This window comes from Vulpes vulpes, chromosome 1 (assembly GCF_048418805.1).
Source record: "Vulpes vulpes isolate BD-2025 chromosome 1, VulVul3, whole genome shotgun sequence".
NCBI classification, from domain to species: domain Eukaryota; kingdom Metazoa; phylum Chordata; class Mammalia; order Carnivora; family Canidae; genus Vulpes; species Vulpes vulpes.
The window spans coordinates 160,816,355-160,839,196 of record NC_132780.1 but is presented as its reverse complement, the minus strand read 5'-3'; the positions used below and the strand labels follow the sequence as shown (position 1 = coordinate 160,839,196).

Genomic DNA, 22,842 nt, shown 5'->3' with positions numbered 1-22,842 from the left:
GATCCCATCTACTTTCCCATTTTTCCCATCTAGAAGTTTCTTGATCCAGTTGGGAAAAAAAGTCACAATCACACTACTCACCAAATTGCTCTAGCCTTACCAGATCTCTCTTCATGTTGACCTAGTAGAAGGAATGGGTTTGTGGGGAGAAAGGAGGGACAACTGCCTCTGGGCACTTTTGAACACTAGAACATATAATGATCAGCATATTTCTGATGGAAAGGGTAAGCAACCAGTTATAGTGTCTTTCTCACATAGTGTCTTATGAAATGATCTATCATATTAAAACAATTCACAATACACACAAAAGAGTGCACGTATTGCATTGTATACTAAAGACACCTTGTAATATATCAGCAGTAGGTTTACAGGAAAATTTCAAGGTACAAGATATAAAAGTCACATACAAAACAGTAACATGATATGTGGAAATAAAAAAATAAGACACATTCCTTAGATCTTACTTGATTGATTGTAATTTAATATGAATGATATTGACAACTGTTGACTACTGTGTACTTCACTTTATGAGCAGAAAAGAACTGAAGGGACTTTGCTTTTATAGAAAAGTCATGTGGTCGGACCTCAGAGTCCTGACTCTTAATCGATCAATGTTCATTTCTCCTAAGAGTTCACAATTTAAGATAAAAAATTTTAGTGGTCGTAATTATGCAAGGGCTGAGAGCAAAACATTTTCTCTGAAAGATATTGATCTAACATAAAAATAGAGTTTAAAATCAGAGTAATGGAAGACTCCACAGAAACATTCCATTTTTTTTTTTAATGGATGCCTTCACACAGAAGATCCAGATTTGGGCTTAAAATGTAATACCATCCAGGAGCTATTTTAGCCACCAAAATATTATCTCTGGTACCTGAGAAACATCAGGAGGACCTTCTATATTTCATCTTTATGAGTGCTCTACTTGGTTCCCATTTGAAAGAATTATGACTGATATCCTTTTAAATATAGAGGGCTCCTTTTTCAAAACATGATCTTGAAAAAGAGCATTCTGATGTACCACTGGAAAAAAAAGTATGTCTTGAATATTAATCCCAACATGCCAAATTTTTTGGATGATACATAACTGCAAAGAGTCACTCTTCTTCCTCAGTGCCATATGAGTCAATTTCTTAAATATGAAATATTTCAAATATCAAGAAAGGTTTATTCTATTGCTTACCTCTAATGAACTCATTGATATCGTTGACCCAGTTTCACTTCTTGATAGTCCTGCATTATCATCCAACTCAGAGGCCATGAAATTCTTCACAGCTGTGCGAGGCTCAAAGGGCAAATTCTGCATATGTTCCTGGGGTGCAAGGTGTTGATCTAAGTTCATATTGAACTGGTCCATGACAGGTGGATTCATGTTGAATTCTGGATTCACTTTGTAGTGCAATAGCCTTTCATGTGGCAAGGTTTCCATACCAATATTCATTTTGCTTTCCTCTTTCATTGATGGCTGGGTGTTTACAGAACTTCTGGGCATCACGATATAGTCACTTTCCATCATTCTTTCTTGAGGATGGACTATGTCCATATCAGCTCCTCTCAAATTGTCATCTGTACATAAGTACACAGTTCTTCGCAATTCACTGTTTTCTTTTTTCAAACACTGATTGCCCAGCTCATTCATACTCATGGGCATATGCATACCCGTGGGTTGCTGGATAATGACTTTGGAAATGACGTTTCCAGGCAGTGTGGAATAGCTAAGCCCTTCAGGATTTGTTCCCTTTTCTTCTTCATCATCATTTAGAGAAATCCTAGAGAGTGTTCCTGTTATTGTTGCTGCTCGGCAAGGACCAATATCCTTATGAAGAACTGTAAATTAGGATATACAAATTCATAAAAGAAAGTTAATGTGTTTTTATTTTTTCACTACTGCATTTTGCCATCTTTCTATGAAACAATTTCCTGAAAAAGTTAAAAAATAATATTTAAAACATTATATATCTATTGTTTGTATATGGCTCAGATTACTCAATCACTCTTTATTGATTCTGACATGCCTTCATAGATCTCAGGTAGTTCATAGCTAAAACATACCTGAAAGTTGACTAATGGACTTCCAAAAGTCTCAATACTATATGCATAGCTTTCCAGAGGAAAGACAGATACCAGAGAAGTTTCACCATCAAGCTATTGCAAAGAGTTTAATGAAATCATGGATATATTTCACATGAATTTGACTTTCTCTCAAAGACTTTTCCCCTAAAGAATTCTACAAGTTCTATTCATTAAAATACTTCTTGAAAGAGGTAATCAATGAGAATTTCATCCTACTGCATTAGAAATTCCTCCAAAATTATGCATGTTGAAAATTAATGAGCATTTATCAGTGAAGTCCATATGGTCAAGGTAGATACAGGGTTCAAAAGTATTTACCATCTTCAGTTCCATGTGGGGAAAAAAAAAAGAATTTCTTTACAAGATCAATCCATATGCTCGAATGCCCTCGAGGGGGTATTAAAATTGCCACTGATTTTAAGCAGGAAAAAAACTGTATGAGCTTCTGAAAACTCTATCCAATTTAAAGCTTGAAAAATAATGACTTAGAAAAATTCAAAATGCATGATAACTGGCAGTAAAGGGGGGGGGGGGTGGAAATGAAAACATAAACCAAACCAAACCAAAATAAACTAACAAAAGAATTCAGAATTTTTAATTAAAATGTACTTTAGCATTTTTCTTCTGTCTCTATATGAGAAGAAAGTCATATTTAATAGATAATAATAGAATGACTTGAGGAATGTTTAGCTGTAAACAAATATCAATTTTGAGGTAGGGAAGAATGAAATTCTGAAGAAGTATTCTTGGTAGTTTTGGTACTGAAAGCAAACAGAAAAGCACAGTGTGCAAGGTGGCTCAACATGTGCACTTAACTCTCTGCTCTACCTACAAAGCAGAGCAATTGTTGCCGAAAATTTCTTTAGGCAGATGACTATAAAATATTTAGTTTGAAAAAAAAAAAATTTAGTTTGTTGTTTCCTAATGAAAAGTTTCAGATACATTGAATTTTACCCATTTTTATTGAATTTTCCAATAGCATCATGATTATTCATTAAAGCAGAGATTTAAAAAACAGATTATATCTTTCCCAACTACAAAGAAGGCTTCAAAATGATTTCAAACATGCATCATTCAAAAAAATGCATCATTCATGGAGTATCTTTTATCTTTAGAGATACTGTATTTCATTACTGTATTAGGTCTCTTTATTTCAGACACTAAAAATCCTGTTAAATCTGTATCTACATATTTTTTTTATTAATCCATAATTTGGTTGTAAGTTTTTGTATTTATTATTTTAAAAAGCAGAATAATTCAATTAAAAAAAGTTATTTCCCAACCTCAGATCAGTAATGAATTGTGGTTGCCAGAAAAAATTTATCTAAAAACATTACAGGGCAAAGCATGTTAAATTAACAGACTTAATGACATTATAAATAAAATACTTAAAAAAAACCTCCAAATTCAGGGAAGAATATTTTAAATCTTTAACTGCATGCAAAAACTAATCCAAAATTTAAAGCAGTACAATTTAAAGGCCCGTTATGGGAACCAGTCACATTACTTTAAGGACATACATAATTTTATACTTTTATAAGTATATTAGAAACTATAAAGGCAAGTTTGGTACTGAATATTGATTTTATTGTCTGTATTTGTACAAGATGTGTTTATTTTGCATCATTAATATGATTTGCAGTTAGAGTTACCATATTTTTATCACATGACACAGCTATCTTTACTGAAAAATTGTGTATCTTAAGCATTTGGGGAAATATAATTCTTCTTATGAAGTAGTGTATCCTCCATATGAGAGATATGTCTGCCTCTTGGACTTGCTTAAAATGGATATCCAAATTTTGAATGGAAACATAAACAAATTCATATCACTTACACATACAAACATGATGTTGAAGTGATGAGACTTTTATGAGAAATTAAGTTGTAAAAGGCAAAATGCATACACAACACAGCAAGACAAAAAGCGCCTATATATTTTGCATAATCAGTATATATTCCACCCTTTGGGAAAGTGAATTTCAACAAAACTTGGAGTCAACAAAACTCAGAGTCCAAGAATTGAAACTTTAAAATTGAATTGAACAGGAGGCCTCTAGAAAAACTGAGGCAAGCTCCTGATGAGCTCAGTTAAAAAGGGCACAGACAAAAAAAAATGAAAACACCACAAAAATATTTTCCAATAAGATAGTGGTCCTGGGCTGTATTAGGAATACTAAATCCCAGAATGAAATGAAGTCTGGGGAGATGGAGTATATTTAACAAAAGAGCAGGCTTGGGGAGGATGGTCTAATAAAATGGTTCTCCAGCATCACATGCATCAGACTACCTGGATGGCTTGTGAGAACACTGATAACTGTATCCCACCCCACAGTAGATCTGGGGGAGGGCCTGAAAATCTGCACTTCTAACAAGTTCCCAGGTAATGCTAACATTGTAGGTCTGGACAGAACCATTTTTTTCCTCTTTTGGTTCTCTATCAAGAAGAACTGTATAAAGAATACACCAAAAAAGGCTGAAAGGAAACTAATTAAATGTAGGAAAATAGGAATTAAATGAATACCTAATAATTTTAAAGAAAGTCAGGCTTCTGGACCCCAGACCAGTCACATCCATCTTGGAATACAGATGTAGAACCTGGCACCATGGCTAGTGATCTTTGAGAAATTATGGAGAGCAGATAGAGCAAAGGAAAAAGTTTTATCAGTTTTCCAAAAACAGAAATGGTAGACTTTGGAAACCAAACACTCACAAGATTGTTTCTTAGCAAAAAAAAAAAAAAAAAAAAAAGATTGTTTCTTAGCAATATTTTTCTAGATATTAAACATGAAAGAGTGATTCCTAATACCCTACCCCCAGGCCTACTATGGGTTCCCAAGTTATGACAGTTTTTCTACTGCTCTGCTATGACCATACTCTTCATAGAGTATTTTCACTGAATTCAGAAATGAGAATATGAACTTAGTCTCTCATAGTCTTGTGATTATGACAACTCTGTAATCTCAGAGCCTGCAAAGATGTTTTATAGTTATGAGCTGAATCTGAAAAGTATACTTAAAGGGAATCAGTGTGGGGTGGGTGGGAGGTGCCCTATAACCAAAGCAGGGTTCTATACTCACCGCCTTCCCATCTAACTCCTTTATTGACAGTTTGAATAAATATTTAGAAGGTATTCTTATCAAACTTTCAATACCCAAAAAATTTCAAACGGACAGAATGCTAACCTGAGACTAGCAAAATAGCAAATAGAGATAAATGCAAGGCTAGATTTTTCTTCAAGGAAAAAATTCCAGAACCTTTAGATAATCCTCTACCAGTAAAATTCTGACAACTACTAAAAAAAGTCTTAGGGATTTCAGATGACAACAAATTGCAAGTAGTAATGTACCAGGTGCTATGAAATGAGATGCAAATGTCGATAACATTAATATAAATAAAGAGCCAACTGTGAGAATTCCTGACATTGGGGCACAATCTAAAAATTATTGACAAACTGGAGGCTACGTGGGCGCCATGGCTGCTCAGGAGGGTGCTATGAGGAATAAATGAGGAACCACAGTTTGTTTGGTCTGGAAAAAAAGGGCTTGGATTGGACTGAATGGCATTTGCCTCCAAACATCTGGATACTTAGATGAAATAGATAGCCACTCTTACTGTGGAAGGCAGCACTAAAGTCAATGAATACAAGGTAAAAATAAGGTATATTATATATTCCAACAGAAAGAAACATTTGCAACAGCTGGAATTATCCAAAAATGAAGAGATTCCTTTCAAACTCTTGAGTCATCTACCCCTGGTGAGAATTTAGCCCCAGACTGAGGACAGACATTGTTCCCAGGACTCCAGCCCTCTAAGGCAGAGAGTGCTGCATGGTTTCTTCTTGGGCTCCACTAAGAATGTAGCAATGGCAGCAGCTATGATACACACAAACACACAGGATGTACTTCAACCTTGCAACAACCCATATTCCACAAATGATGAAAGTGAGGCAAAAAGAGGCCAAACTGACTGGCCTTACACCTCACAACCAGTAAGCAGTGGAACAGAAGTCTTATGTTTCCAAGTCCTCACTTTTCTGTTGTCACTGTGTTTCCTATTAACCATTCTTAGTTTCTCTGTCAATCCTCATTTTTCCTTCACCCCCTACCCTCTCCCCTCCACCACCATTTGCTATTACAATGCTTCCCTTTGAAAGGTTCTATTTATTAATCTACATGAATACGTGACATGTAAACTGCAGCACTGTCTTTAAAATCAAAATCATAAAATGATTTAACATCCCTAATGATTTTTTAAAAATTTATTTATGATAGTCACAGAGAGAGAGAGAGAGAGAGAGAGGCAGAGACACAGGCAGAGGGAGAAGCAGGCTCCATGCACCGGGAGCCCGACGTGGGACTCGATCCCGAGTCTCCACGATCGTGCTCTGGGCCAAAGGCAGGCGCCAAACCGCTGCGCCACCCAGGGATCCCCCTAGTGATATTTTCGAAATCCAAATATTCTTACCTGATCGACAGGCAATGTCTACATCCTTTTCAAAGTCTGTCTGTAACAACAAATAATAAGGTATAGGATCACCATTTAATGAAGACCTCAAGCGACTTTTACACACTAGATTAACTGAAGTTTATAGATATCTGACTAGGCAGTACCAGATTATTGTTTTGTGTAAAAAAAGTTTCTCAGGTAATAACTGAATTGTTTTCATGCCTATTTCCTAGAGACCAAATGTTGAATTAAAACAATGGAAAAATGGTATAAAATTTTAATAAAGTAATACATTACCCACTGTCATCTTCAGTCAGGAGACTGACACCATATATAAAAGGATAGAGTTTCAAGGCAATTCTTTAAACCACAATAAAAAACTATATGCATGATTATGAACATATTTAAATAAATGTCTTTGCTATTTGTATTTATAAGATATTCACTTTGAATATATTGTTTATAATGTAGTATCTTATAATACGGCTTTGTCAAACCCTTAATAGTCAAACTAGGCTCTTCTAATGATCCATTTTCATTCAAATTGACAAAAGACTTTTAGAATTAGGAATTAAAATTGAAGATAAAACAATACTAATCTGGTCTACAACCTGCTATCATCCCCATATTTCCCACAAACTTTTAAACAGATCAGTTAATTTTTTTAAGTGGCAACATTAAATTAGTCCATCTTAATCGAGTTCTTTCAGTCATATACTGGAAGATATTATTTAGAAATTCTAAAATTTATTTTATATTTTAAGTTAGAAATTTCAGTATTTATTTGTTTCAATACAGAGTTGATAATTCCTTCTCAAGCCTGTTATTAGTATATCATTTCAACTATTTTATGTTGCCTAATCCAAAACCATTCATAGTAAATTTAGCATATTGTAAAAGAAATTTCCATTTAAGCCCTGCTTTTAACAAATCATAGTTTGAATTTTAGCTCATTTCTCAAAGACACCAAAGTGTTAATGCCTAAAGGATCCCTTAATCTCAACAATTGAGCTTGTATACAATGACTGACCTTTGATTGGAATTGTGGCTATGCCCTTCTACCTTAGGGCGGTGGTTCTAATCTTGGGCTGCATATTGGAATCACCAAGACCTGGGTCCCCACCCCCTCCCCAGAGATTCTGATTTCATTTGTCTGGAGTGTGGATTCTAATGCACAACCAAGGCTAAGAACCATTGCTTTATGACCAGAAGTGCAGGTCCATAGTGTTCTGCCCTGTAAACAAACATGCTTCCTGTGGACAAATTATTATCCCTCATTCTGTGCAGAGGTGCAAATATGCTCTGGTGTTGCATACAAACCCCACACTCCACACATCAGGGGACCAGTAGCAGATCCAGGACTCCTAAACCATCGAGACAGAATGGTTATCCAGTATCTATAAATCTGTTAATGAACTAAAGCCAAAGTCACTCAAAATGGGACTTAGATACTATTTTAGTAGTAAGAATATTTTGTTTATTCCTGTCACAAATCATGACTTAAATCACCAATCAGAAGGAAAATAAAAGCTCACCATTATTTGAGCATGCCCATTAGGAAAAGAACTTGAAGAATCAGCATTGATGGGATCCTGACAGTTTCTCAATCGGCATCTAAATGCATCCTGAACCTGTAGGAGGGGAAAAAATCCTATTAATTTTCTTCTCTCTTGGTAATGACCAGATACTGTCTATATAGGCAATCAACTTTGAAATGGTAACTCTCATTGTTTTAATTTAATACCCATTTTATTTACTTTTGTTTACTTCTTCATACATATACTGGTGACCCCAGACTTGATGTCACAGACATTTATCACTTGCCATAATCATTTTTTTAAAGATTTTATCTATTTATTCATGAAAGAGACACAGAGAGAGAGAGAGAGAAAGAGAGAGAGAGGCAGAGACACAGGCAAAGGGAGGAGGCTCCATGCAGGGAGCCCAATGTGGGACTTGATCCTGAGACCCCAGATCACGCCCTAAGCGGAAGGCAGATGCTCAACTGCTCAGCCACCCAGGTGTCCCCACTTGCCATAATCTATAGGGGAGAGTGCTGAGAACTCCTCAGTTTTCACCAGGGCTGCATCTGGCTGAAAATCAGTAATTCTTGCCAGAGGGCAGATTTATTTTCACTGCTACAAACTATGTGTGTGTGTCTTTCAAGGGGGATTTATTACTTGCTATGGCATCATCTTCATAATAACTTTAAACATTGTGGAAATGAGATTACTCAATGATCTTTTGTTGGAATGGATTTGGGATTTTCCCTTTATGTCTCATGGAAGAGATCATACTGGGGAAAATATTTCTTGTCTCTCTTCAAGTACTATGTGCCCTGGTGTAAAAACAACACACAATGAAACAAAAAAAGGTAATAAAAGTGCTTTTTCTGGTTGTCTTAGAAAAGACGAAGATCACTTTGAAAAGCCAAATTTCCTTAATAGGCAGTCACAATTGGATTCTAAGTAAAGACACACATATCACAAGGAAATTTGAAGAACATTAAATCCTTTATTAAACAAGTGAGTAAACACGAATAAATGAATAACACACAAATCAACTGATAGCTATTCTGATCATATGATGCCTTCATATTAACATGTCCTTTCTACTTCCTGTGGCTCATTAGGCTCCTAACAAGCTATTGACAGATATTATCACGAGTAGCTTCTTATCCCAGTCAATGGCAAGGTCATTTTATTCGTATTTTGTTGTTTTGACTTCACAGGACTGATACCCTACTTCTAGTTTATTATAATCTGTTTTATTGGATTAAAAAACAAAGTAGAGACGATGTTGCATATCCCCAGTTTTACTGAAGTGCCATCATGTTTACCACAGTAAACACCTTAATGAACTATCTTTACTTTTGAAAAGCACCAACATAAAATATCCTGTCACAGTTCTGCTGTAAGATGTGCATAGTATACATATTGGTCAGAAGAAAACTGAGCTTATTGTTTTCAGCTCCTCTCACTCATGTCATAAGTCATTATTGCAAGATTTGGAAAGTGACACAGGATTTAGTCACCACCCCAGAGTTCTGGCCAACTTGTACAATAGGGAGACCTTTGTCAACTTCTTTTTCTCCAGGATTCATGTTCTAATCCTGATGATATAGCCACTAGAGCTGTGAATTTAGGGAGTGGAAGATGAACTCTTATCTCTTCTATCCTCTGATTCTAAATATTTCTAAATCTGAGATTTACTGGGAAAAAAAAGAATGAGGAGTTGCCTGATCCAAATGAGCAAGATAATTTCTTCTTTTTCCCTTCAAACACATCAATACAAGCATAGACTCAATGAAATTGAGTCTTATCATCTTTTCTTAAAGAACTGAATAAATATTTAGAACTAAATCATCCAGCTTATCTCTCCTTGAAGGAGACAGAACATGGAAAAAGTTAGATTCTTTAGATAAAAATGCTTCCAGGCTCCTCCTTTTTCAGTTAAGAATAGCTATAAGCCATAGAGTGACAGAGTAATAATCAAAAATTGGTAATGAGTCTAGTGTCTGCCAGATGATTACTGTTTGCTATACAGAAATCTGCTCTGGGGAAAAACACTAAGAAAAGGTATCTGTTTGCAGAAAAATGAAAAAATCAAAAGAACTAACATCAGAAAACAGGTATGTGCTAATTTTCTGTTTGTGCCCCAAGGCAACTATTAAAGCAGCACAATTTATAAAGGTAAATAAATAGTATGTTAGAAATATTGCCTTCTAGGATCCTGCCTGTCACATGAAGACTTTTTTTTTTCAAATCTATTTCTAAATACTAGTATATATAACATATGAAAGTGGCACTTGGTAATACTAAACATTGATTTAACTGGTCCACGCTAACCACTATTTTCAGACCTTCAGAGTGTAGCTGTCAAGGATATTTTTGTCTGACAATGAAATATGGAAAAGCAACTTCTGTTAAATTTCTCTTCAAAATTCACTATCTGATTGCTTGAAGGAGATATAAAAGAAATCTCTTTTTCATAACATGCACATACAAAATCATACTTTAAACTACCAAATTTCCAAATATGACAATGGATTAAGGGCATTTCTACCCTAGAGAATGATGTCAGCTTTATGAATCAGTCAATGCTATTCGGAAGAAACATAAAACAGAAAAGCATAAAAATTCTTCAGTAAATTCAAAGTCATTTTAATGGTCATATAAATGCCATAATATAAGTGCTAGATTCTCTGACACATTTAGTGCTACTATTACTTCTAATTCAGAAGCTTTGCAGGAGAAATTCCACTTGATTCCAAATACTCTGTTTGATTTTTACAAAATCTTAAAAATGTATTCAGGCAATCTACATGAATTAGTTTAACTATTTGTCCAACACTTTCAGGGAGGAATGATGAGGCTAGATTTCATAATGAATATTTCTCAGCACAGAAAAAAGGATTTCAGGAGATACAGTACCTGGAAAATATATCTGCAGCTATTTGGAAACATTTTGATAATTAACTGGATTTTCTATCAAGTAAACAAAAAGACTTTATCTTTGGTGAATCAGTGAATTGTGTTAATGGAGAACAACTGGAATTTTTTAAAAAGCAAGTCTACAAGGACCATAATTCTAGACAAGAAGAAAGCATAAAAAACAAAGAGCCTATATTTGGCTATTCCATACTGATACTAAAATCTTCTGTGCCAATTGTCATATTTACAGTGCAGGACAATAATAGTCTTGGTGTTTCTTGCCTTGTGGTTAAGATTTGAAGAAAAATAATTGTTGAAAGATTTATATATTTATCTTAAACTCCTTCACCTGACTTAACTATTTGTGGGGAACAAGACACTTGTTTTAGGTAACAATTTAATTAAATAAGTTTTTATATAACTCCAAGCTCTTACAATATTATCATTTTAAACTTACACAAGACCAGTACACACATTTTAAAAATAAACTTGTCTTGAATAATTAAATATTTGACATATTTCGGCACAATTAAAATCTAACCTCCAAAATGTCCTCTCTTTACAATACTCCATCAAGAGGTCTTTAACCTTAATTGACGCCAGATAAAAGATATAAAATTATTGAGGGAGTAGCAAAGAATAGGTATGTAAATAGTCTTGGAATATTTAGGGCACTTTAAGGAAATCTAATGTCATGTTGGGAAATGAAAAGAAAATGTCAAGAAACATCTTTAAAAAACAAACAAGCAAACAAACAAAAAAACAGAATAAGCCATCAAGGCTATCTTCTGAAAGTATCCATCAGAGCCACCACCAAAGTTATCCTGACTAGTTCCTGCTGGGGGCTACTCCAAAAACTCCTGCAAAAGCTATCCATCTTTTTATTGTGGATGGTTTCCTGGGTGAGACATGAATTCAAAGAAGTTTGCAGGGGTGTGTCTTGCTTCCGTCTCCCTCCACGGGAGAGCAATCTGGTTCCTCTCAGGAGCAGCAAGCCCAGAGTTTCTCGGTTGGTCCTGACTCTGAAGGCAGCTGGCAGAGTGTCACTGTGAAAGTTGGTGCCAGATTTAGAGATTGCTGGGGAAGAGCACCGAGCAATGTTTGGCAGTGTTGCAATTTAGAGAAACCTCACGGAAAGAGCTGCACAGTGTGAGATGGGCTCTGTATTTAGCTACCGTGCAGCTCAGACCCCAAATCTTTACCTTTTAAGAAGACAGTTTTACTTCTAGATATTCTTGATTTCCTATTCCAGAGGATCATTTTAAGACAAGCAAGAAAATTAAGTTACATCCTTATAATTATTTGAGAGTGTTAGCTGGGGGTGGTGGGGCGGGGAAGGGAATTTCTTATGCATTCTATTTTTTTTTTCCTGGATCTAATGTCTACTATTGTTTCTATGGATTCATATTAAACAAGTGATTCAGCTCTTTTTAATCATATTAAATTCCATATAATTTAATCATTAAATGAACCAGTAAGATTATTCTCAATTTCATGTGTATCATTGCCAATTGACATAAATAACACAAATGACTTCACATTACAAAAGTATTACATGACTTCTCTGATAGCAAGGAAAAAAAATGGGTTATCTTTTGCTTTACATGGAAGGAAAATATGGACTTCAGTCCTAACAACTAACAACTTTCTACTGGAATCTTTTAACACCAAAGGATCTATCACTTACTCTCAAAATTATAGCCTTTTCCTTTTTTAAATATCAGTTTTGGGGGTAACATAACGCTTCCCTAGAGGGTATTTCACATATGATCTGAAATAAAAATGTAACATTTCTTTAGCATGCAAATTAGAAAAGGAGGAAAGGAAATTCTATGTCAGACATTACTACCACTTATGCCTTCACAGAAGATACTTCACTTTAGCCTCATGACATCCACTTTAAGGCAGGAAATAAAAACTTAATTCATGATTTCTATTTTATATTTATTTTAAATTTCTATTCTAGACATAGTCAACCTTCTGCCACCAGTTTAACAATGTTGAAAGGTGGGATCCCAGGGAGCTGGAAGGAGTGGGAAGTGGGATTTGCCCATTCTTTTGGCCAGATACACAGAATAATTTTAGGTAAAACAAGCCATGATTTTTTACTACCTGGAAGACATGCCTGAGTTTGCCAATATTTGCCATAAACTCTGTGTCTCAATTTGTTCACTGATGCCACTTTATTCATCTGATTTCATGCTCTCGTTAAAGCTCCTAGATCTCTGCCTGGGGTTGGAGAGCCACAGTACAGATTAAGACTGATATACATATTCATAATATAATTATAATTATGCTCAAGTCAGAAAAGCCTAATCTGGAGGGAGAGGTAGGATTTATAAGACATGGAATAAGGGAGGTTGGTGATTTCTGGGAATAAGTATATAGGAATATAAGCATATGATCCTTGCTTATGTCAAGTTCATGTTCCTATTTAAAGGCAGTTTTGTGCTTTCCATTTTCTGTTCTGATAAAATACAGCTTCCTTGCAGGACCTGGAGCCATTCTCCCATTTCCAGAAAACAAACAAACAAACAAACAAACAAACAAACAAACTGATCTTTAAATGTATTTCTTCTTGAACTTTCAATTTGGCCTGATAAAGACAAAGCTCTTAGCAACTCTTACCTTTCTCTCTTAAATGTTTGTCCTTTTGAGTAAGCTGAAAAATCTTAGAATCAACAATTCCCTAACCCTCCCTCCCTGGACCACTCACTAATTCTATGAAATCTATTGAACTTCTTCATGACATGATACACAGTGGCCTTTTACCATGATCACTGAACACCCCAATGAGAAAGCTGTTAAATATCCCTTAATGCTGTGCACTCAAATGTTGTCAGTATTGTCTTTCTCTTGAGGCTACAGTTATAACCACGTTTTCAAAAAAACATTCTAGTGTCTAGGATCCTATCATTTGCTTTATGCCTCCAGGTACCCCAGATGGTCCCAGAGAAGACTACTCTATATTCATCACAGGCTCCATTCCATAGAAACCACATGCCTAGTAATCTCTCTCCATCTTCCTTTATTTGAAACTTTTACTTCCTTAATCCTTTGACCCCATTTTTGCCCTAGGACCCATTACTTTCTGAGGTCTCCTATCTCCCACTCCCTCATCTCCAAAGACTAACTGGAACTCCTTCCTTCCCTCATTAAGGGAGTGCACAGACACACACCACACACTGCCGTACTAATGAGTCATACCTAATTTCTCTGTAAATGGTCAGGCTTGGAGATTTATGCAACTCTCCACTAGAACTATAGCATTTGCAATATGACCTCTTTTTAAATGGCTGTCTAGTTAACATTTATTTTTCTAATGGTTTGGGGAGAATATCGGTTTTAGATGAGATCGGTAAGGATGCTTGTCTGTTTTATGTATTCATTGTCATGTACTTGTAAATCATTTTGTTTATCTGTATTCTTTATGGAAATAAGACCAAATTGGAAATTGGAAGGGAAAGAAAGGCAGAGGGGAATGAGAGGAAGAGAGGAGGGAAAGAAAGAAAAAGCTGTTCATGTTTATTTCAAGCACTTTGTTACAAAATCACTTCACGGGTTTGGATGAAGATTCTGAGACCTCATCTGGTGCAGCCTAACCTCCTGCCGGTGCTGGGGGAAGAAAAAAGAGGATCTTGGCCCTTCTACTGCCACTACCCAGCAGCCACAGGACCCTCACCTACTGATACAACAAAGTCATCTATTTAAGCACTTGCCTTTTCCCTTCCATTTAGTGAAAGGGTTTTTATTGTAGCTTATTTTGTATCACAATCTTGTTATTTTCCCCCTCTGACATTAAGCTGTAAGATTGTCTTAGAGCCAAGCACAGCCAGAGACAGGAGAGATGAGAAGAATGTGCAGGCACCAAGAAAGCGGTTTCCTAGCAACAGTAACTATTTCAAAGGTTTCATAACTTGTGTAGTTTGAATTTCCATAGCAATGTGGGGAATAGTAAATAGTAGATGTCGTTATGGGCTTAATGCAAATGAATTCTAATCAAGAAATGACGAATAAAAGAAGGAAGCATCTATATTTATTCTATTACATTCTGTCTTATAAGGTATTATTCATATTAGCTTCCAAGATCTATGTTTTGTTGCTGAAAGTAATGTGTGGTGAATCGTTTGGTTTAATTTTTTTCTTCTTATTCCCTCCTCCTTTTGTTTTTCTCTTTTGTCAGAGGTACCTACTAAAGCAATTCAATAGAGATTTTGCTCCAGAAGAAGAAGCTGTATTTTCAAGATTACAAATTTTATGAAATTTAAATATTGAGATGTCAATCTGGAGGTCACAACAAATTGTTATGCAAATAATCAATTTGCTTCTTTTTTTAATGTTGAATATAATTGAGTTGACAATAACAAAGTGATCATTTCTCCCTTCCCTTCTGACTTGAAATGATTTGGTTTTAAAATTGGATCCACTAAAAGCAAAGGCACATTTAGAATAAATCAAGCTCCATACATATCACATTTAAAATGCCAGTTATACTATTTCGTTTCTTTTCTCCTTCTTAAACTGCAAGGCTATATTCCTCCCCTGTGTACACCCACCTCCTTCACAGGAAGACTGCAAAAGTAAATATAGGAAAAGGCTTTTGAATTCATATTGAAAGAATCATTAAAGACTACAAATGACCAAATTGTTACTGCATGTCAAAAATACACATAAATAAAAACATGTATATTTGTATTCAGTCTCTCTCTAAATCAAAGGAAATATTTCTTACATTGCTTATACATTTTTAATAAAGAAAACCCATACAAATCATATTGGATTATTGTGAAAAATGTTTTAAAGTGAAAAAAGCAGTAAAGGGAAAACTGTATTCCCAAGATCACCTATGGGATTATCAGGTAGTTTGATAGGAGTCATTACCCAGTATTTTATAGGTAGCTAGCTAGACAATTTTCTTTGGTGTATTTTTATGGAACTTTTGTTCACAGGAGACACTGGGAATATGGGGAGATGCTCCTCATCTCTTGGACTGTGGTTAATGTTAGCGCAGTGTGACCACAGGTAATATGAGACAGACCTATTGCTGGTGTGTTAGGTGACATATAGGTAAAAGATCAAGAAGATTCCTCTGAACCCAGTGAAGCCATCTTATGATGTGGTCCTCGGGATTTGCAAAACCCTTTTAAACAAGGTTCTTTTGGTTTTTCAGTAAAAACTTCCCTTGAGAAAGTCTGAAAGGGACTTGGCCTATAACTGAAATCTGCTCTGTGTACTTATAGCAGTGTTACAGGATATTTTTAAGGTCAATGCAAAAATAATGAATGTGTGATTTTTCGATTTCAGTGTTGGAATGAGAATTATGACACTGCTATTAATTTATCAGCTATAAAACTATTCAATTTGAACTAATCATTGAAAATGAAATAATAACAGGGCCAATATTCATATTTTTTCTTCCTACTAAAACAGCAAACTTATGTTTACAGACATCTATTTTAGCAGAAGCATTTATTATGTGATTTGATTTAATTACCCTTAAATCATATTTTTCAGAGTTATTAGTCCAATTAGCAAGTATGGAAAAGTTCTGATGGAAATAAATTTTTGTGCCAAATATTTTTTTTCATGTAAGCTGCAAAACTTTGATAATAAGCCATCAAAATATCTGGTACTTAAAAACCCAAATACTTTTTATCATAGCCTAGGACTATATAAAAAGCTTATTTCTGAAGAAAAAGAGAGGCTTGTTTAGAGATGGGACACTTTTCTTCTCTTTAAGACCCACTGTATTAAATAAATTACATAAATAGATTATGTATCGTGATTAAAACCCGCAACTGTTCATTCATATTTATCAATCAAAAATGCATCATGTGTCTATTCACTTAGAACAATTTGTTACATAAACATATTACAGATAATATTAATGCAGAAGACCCACAAGATAGCTATAGTTGGCGAATAACAAAGCCCTAAGTTATTCAATTTCCCTTTTACTTAAATTTGGTCTACAAAGTATTGAATACTTTCAAGATTTTTAATGCTGATATCCTAAATAGAAATTTAGGATGAGGGAATTAAAAGGCTTGGCAACTATAAGCTACATTGTTGTTGTTGTTTTTAAGATTTTATTTATTTACTCATGAGAGACAGAGAGGCAGAGACATAGGCAGAGGGAGAAGCAGGTTCCCTGCAAGGAGCCCGATGCAGGACTTGATCCCAGGACCCCAGGATGACACCCTGAGCCAAAGGCAGACGCACAACCACTGAGCCACTCAGGCGTCCCAGCATCAGGTTTTTAAATGATGAAATATTGCCTCCTTTGCAATGTGAAGTCACTCTTCTTTTCATCATATAATGTTCTAGGAATACACATATGGGTTTATTGCTGACATCTGTACCTTACTGAAGTAGCTCAGAAATATTGTTCTCTCCATCTGGTAAATCAGGTAAAAACCTTTGGTTACTTTCACATATCACTGTAAAAACTGTGTGGTGTGTAGTCATATGCACACGAGTCTTTCTGCAATGTGCACATCATAATGAAGTTCTCAAACAAGCTGGCTAATGCAAAGTGACAGTGTGGACCATTTCCTCAAAATTACCAGCATGGCACTGTGTCATTGTGTTTTAGTCACCAACATCCCCAGAGTAAACACTAAAATGACTCATAAACCTTGTAAATACAGTGTCAGTGCTTGCAAGCACTCAGCATAATTTTTGCACTGGTTGAAAAACAGTATTTGCTCCCTAAACAACTCACGTCCGAAATCTATTGCTGCTCAGTGGATTTGGTGCAGGTTAGGGTCTCAATTCACGAAGGAGGACTTGTTTTCCTCACTGCTGACAATAAATCTCAACCATGACCTGGAGAAATGCTGTGATTATAGATCTACAGTTCCAGCGGACAATCACTGCCTTTTGTGTTTCATTGTGTACATTATTTTTTGGTATTTTCTAAGTATAAACATCCATCTCAGAATCATTTACCTTTAGCAACCTTAATTTAGTATAGAGATACAATAACTCTTCAGTAATCTTCAACATATTCTATCTAAAATGAAATTAGTTTAAGGATGAAGGAATGGGATACACTGTGTGCAGAAGCATGAGTTTGGGAATGGGTTTAAGAGATATCATTGTATTATGATTATGAACTATGCCTCTCAAAAATATGCCACCCCACCCTATTATCCACCAATGTTTCTAAAGGACTTCTCTCACCTAATGATGTCTCTTGAATATACTTTCCCTGGTTCCTGGCACCCCCAGGAGCATCTTCTCTCCACAGTCCGTTTTAACTGTCACTTTCATGGTCCAAGGAGCCCTCTTGAACTTTGCCTTAAAGATTCCCCTTTAGCTTTAACTTTCCAATGGTTGTCTTTAGGGAGATGATTTTAATTTGAAGATATTAACATAAAAGATTCTATTGGTTAATAAGGAAAATATTCATCTAACCATCATCCCTCTCTCTGCCGGAGTAATTCTCTTTCCTCTTACCTCTCGCCGAAGAATGCAGTGGACCATGACTATCACAAAGCCTTGCAATGAATCAAACACAGCAAAAAGTATTTGAAACAATATGGAGCGTTTGTCTGTCATGGCCAGAACTGCAGACATCCACGTCAGAGCCAGAAGGGGCAACACCACACAGGAACTCCAGAGAGACGCCCTGTTGAGAGACCCAGAGAGCAACATTACGTAGCTGCATGTCACACCCCAGGCAATCTCCAAACCCCCGTCCAACAAAGCATTCTTGTATGTGGCACCAAGACCGTTAACTTGGAAACCATAAAGAAGAGAACACTGGATAATTTTATTTATTTTTTATAGCCAATCCCACAATAGTTATAAAGGCAGTTGCCAATTATAAGTATTTAAGTATGCTCTTAGCTCCAATATTAGCAAACATGATATTTTTTTCCACAGTACCATTTTCTCACATGCACTGTAAAAGATTTGTAACAAGAAGATGTAAATGATTGGGACTAACATGGCGTTACTGGCGGTGGTGGCTGACAAAGCTGTTGTTGAAACTACTCCACACTTGGCACATTTGAGCGTCAAACCGCTATGAGGCTCACTCATCTGACTGCAAACAAACAGAACACCCACAAAAAGAACAAAATATTGAATTTTCACCAAAAAAAGTTGCCGCTGCAAGTTAGCTTTTAAAAACGATTTCATGCAGAAAAGTTTATTTATCAAAGATGAATGCTCTAGGTGGTTTTAATGATGCAATTACACTACACATTATTTTTGTAATATTTACCTTTTAATTAGATGGGCCTTTGTGGCACGCAAAGCATATTTCCATCAATTATACCATAAATGGCCCTGTGTCTATGGTTCACAATTGTCCAATACACTGAGTTAAACATAAGCATGTGCTTGTGTAGACATACAGTGAAACCCTTTATTCAGACCCCTGATTATCAAACACACCAGAACTCCTAACTTCAAAGATTTTCATTATCATTTGCAGAAGGAAAAATCTTCTGAAATGTAAACATGTATCTCAGAAGTCCAATATAAGAAGACATATATTTTAGGTCTTTAATCATTTGTGGGAGAAATAGTCTTTATCTCAACGGATTCATGTTTTGAAATTTCTCACAGCATCAATGAATCATCTACATTGTATCTACACTATATTATTTTAGGATGATCTGAATATAGGGGCTGATAAAATTTGATGAAATATTACTTTATAATAAAAGGGGTGATATTTTAATGCTTTAATAAAACACATTTAACATTAAGTTCAAAATATTCTTTCTGAACATTTTTTCATAAATTTCAATCCAAAAGCATTTAAATGGTCTATTCTAGTCTGGAGGATTTCGCAGGTAAATTTGGATTCAAATAATTCAGATTCAACCTACTATATCATAGAAGCAAAGGCATGCTACACAAAAAACTTTGTGCACATTTTACTTTAGAAAAGAGTCCCTTGAAAATGACTGGTTTATTAGAACATAACTCTCTTACGAAAAATCAAAAAGAAATTACTTGAATCAAAGCTCAAAACATCTTGAAATAATTTTCTGCAGTACACTTTTCTTGCCCATTCTTTTGTGGTGCTAATGTCTAAAATACATTTTCCCAGTAGGTCTTTTTAAAAACAATATTTAGTGGACATGTATGTAACAAAATTGGCAAAACAGAGAAAAATCATAAGATGATCATAATTCAGAATATCTGGTTTCTTTTAAAGAAGTGCACACGTTTTCAAATAGTGCTTGGATGAGACAATAAATCTGTACGCTATTAAGTAAGTAGATTTATTGACCAGTAGACCCCCGGGGAAAAATCAAAGCTTTTGGAGTTAGATATGAGGGAAGGAAATATGATACTAAATCATTCATTTTACTGATTCAACCCAGGACATGTGTCCTAGCACATGTGACCAAATTTTTCACAATAACAAATAAGTAATACTCTATCTAGCTTGGATCATGAGTGTCTCAATGGGCAAGCCATTGTGTTTGAACTACTCCCAAAGGAATACCTACCTACAGCAGTATTCTCCACAGTGGCTGCACATCAGATATGTAGATCTGATGCACATCTGATGTGTATATATATATGTGTGTATATATATATACATATATATCTCAAATATATATATATATATCTCAAACCCCAAAGGCTCCAATTCAATGGGGCTCATGTGTCTGTGCCTTTTTGTTAAAGATAGTTATGTATGTATGTATGTATGTATTTATTTATTTATTTTGAGTGAATGAGGAAGAGAGAGAGAGAATGAATGGGGGAGGAGAGATAGAAAAGGAAGGAGAGGGAGAGACAATCTCAAGCAGACTCTACCCCGAGTGCAGAACCCACCATAAGGCTCCGTCTTCCCACCCTAAGATCATGACTAGAGCCAAAACCAAGAGTTGGATGCTTAACCGACTAAGCCACCCAGTGGCCTGGGCATCTGTGTTTTTAAAGCTCCACAGATTATTCTGAGAAAAGCAGGAATGCACACAATTGCCCTATTATATATTTGATATCTTCAATTTTGCTAAGCTCCATCAGACTAATATTTAAAAAATATGACTGATCTATTGTTTCTTTTTTCAGAGAAGATATGCTATTTGGTATTTGTGCTTTGAACACAAATGTAGCTATCTTTCTCAATTTAGGAATACTGTCTCTAGGCTCTAAAATAAAATTGAAAAGCTAAAAATGACTAAAAATTAATTTTAATTTAGTACACAATATAAGCAAGTGTTTTAGCCCTAAGAAAAACTAATTTGGCCTAAGTATGGGCTTTCCCGAAAACAAATTTTAAGCCATTATTCGAAATGCTTATTTCTCTTTGAGATTGATTTGTGATTGACTAAAATGCCTATAAGTACTTCCCTTAGAGCTAACTGTCAAAAACTATGCTTGATGTTAACTGGTTGGACACTTTTGGAATTCTATTCTTAGATATATATGGAACAGAGGAATGATAGGTTACCCAGGGAGATAGAATATTTTCCCTATTTGTATGAGTGCTACGGAAATAATATAGTATGAAGAACACATCGTCTAAATGCTAAACAAGGTTGCTGCAATGGGAAATAAAATATTATGTCTTTGTTACAGGGAAAGGTATACATTTATAAAATAAAAAATGCTAACAGTTAAAAAAATTTAATTTCCCGTAAGTTCAAATGTTACCCTAACTACCAGGGCACCAACATGGTCATTTCACCTAGGTTATTCTGTCTGCTTCTGTGGGGTCTTGGAATCTACAAGCTTCCTTTCCAAACCTTATTTTTCTTTGCTTAGAAAACAACAACAACAACAAACTTCCCTTATGTGTTCATTATTGCTACTACATAAAATTCCCTTACAAGAAAATATTCCCTTGCCCTTTGGAAAAAGCTCATATTTGTACAAGACCCTGGTAGTTTCCTTAACTTAAGGAAGATGAGGTAAAGCAATTTAAAATAGTAGATATGAAAGTTCCATGGCAAAAAAAAAAAAAAGAAAAGAAAAAGAAAAAGAAAAAGAAAGAGAGAGAAAAAATTGAAATATTATGCTTGAGATATTTGTTAACAAGAAAAATACTCATATTTGAATATGTATGCCACTTTATCTTTTCTTTCTTTTCAGTTATTTTGTATAAGATGTATTAATTGCAATCAATCCCTCTGGTAAATATATTTCATGTATTAGAATAATAATATAATTGAATATTATAAAACTTGTCAAGCTAGTGTATTATTTCTTAAATATTCATTCATTCATTTCTTTATAAATATTTATTAAACATGAACTATTGCTTGACAGTTTCTAATAATTAATTATTATTTCTAATAATTAATTATTATAATTAATTAATTATAAAAAGGAGAAAGCAAACAAAAAAATGGGAAGAGGTACATATTGATTCTAGATAATAAACAATGTTTCAAAAAACAATACTTGATATCTATATATTTCAACTTGAAATGGTCAACATTTATAATTAGGAGCATCAATTTTTAAATTAATTAGCTTCATGTTCAATGTTTCTTTAGTTAATTCTGATTACTTATTGTTCACTAAAGTCTTTATGACTGTCTTCACTGATTCTCTGTGGGCTAAAATTAACTTTAAATACTTATACCTTCAATTACACTTCAAAATAGTAAATTTCAATTGATACACACTTAAGCAAAAATTGCATTTTTATATTATAGAAAAAGTTCTTAAAACCTAAAATCATAAAAAACCTCAAATCATTAACTTGTTAATAATTCTTTTCCACTTTGAATAGTAACCAGCATTCTGCTTTTATAAAACATATTATCATTTCTATTTCTCCAGTAATGGCCTTTGAACTAGAAAACCATAGATTCAATTTTTCCAGTAAAGCGGATGTAATTTCTAATAATATTTTCATAAAGAGATGTTTTAAAATTAATACATAGATTAAAGTGGATAATT

General features: G+C 34.7%; 1 protein-coding gene across 8 annotated transcripts in view; it reads right to left on the bottom strand.

The window, feature by feature from the left end:
• The window catches only part of ADGRB3 (adhesion G protein-coupled receptor B3), a 707,424-nt gene that overhangs the window by 34,776 nt on the left and 649,806 nt on the right, over window positions 1-22,842 (bottom strand). For 4 of the 8 annotated variants that reach the window (XM_025991123.2, XM_072735057.1, XM_025991124.2 and 1 more), the window contains 5 exons: window positions 18,911-19,009; window positions 18,418-18,589; window positions 8,059-8,154; window positions 6,542-6,581; window positions 1,185-1,828 (listed from right to left, as the gene is read on the bottom strand). In XM_025991123.2, coding sequence (XP_025846908.1) covers window positions 1,185-1,828; window positions 6,542-6,581; window positions 8,059-8,154; window positions 18,418-18,589; window positions 18,911-19,009 — 1,051 coding nt within the window. The remainder of the gene's footprint in view (window positions 1-1,184; window positions 1,829-6,541; window positions 6,582-8,058; window positions 8,155-18,417; window positions 18,590-18,910; window positions 19,010-22,842) is intronic. The other 4 variants (XM_025991125.2, XM_072735073.1, XM_072735070.1 and 1 more) reach the window with 1 other exon arrangement.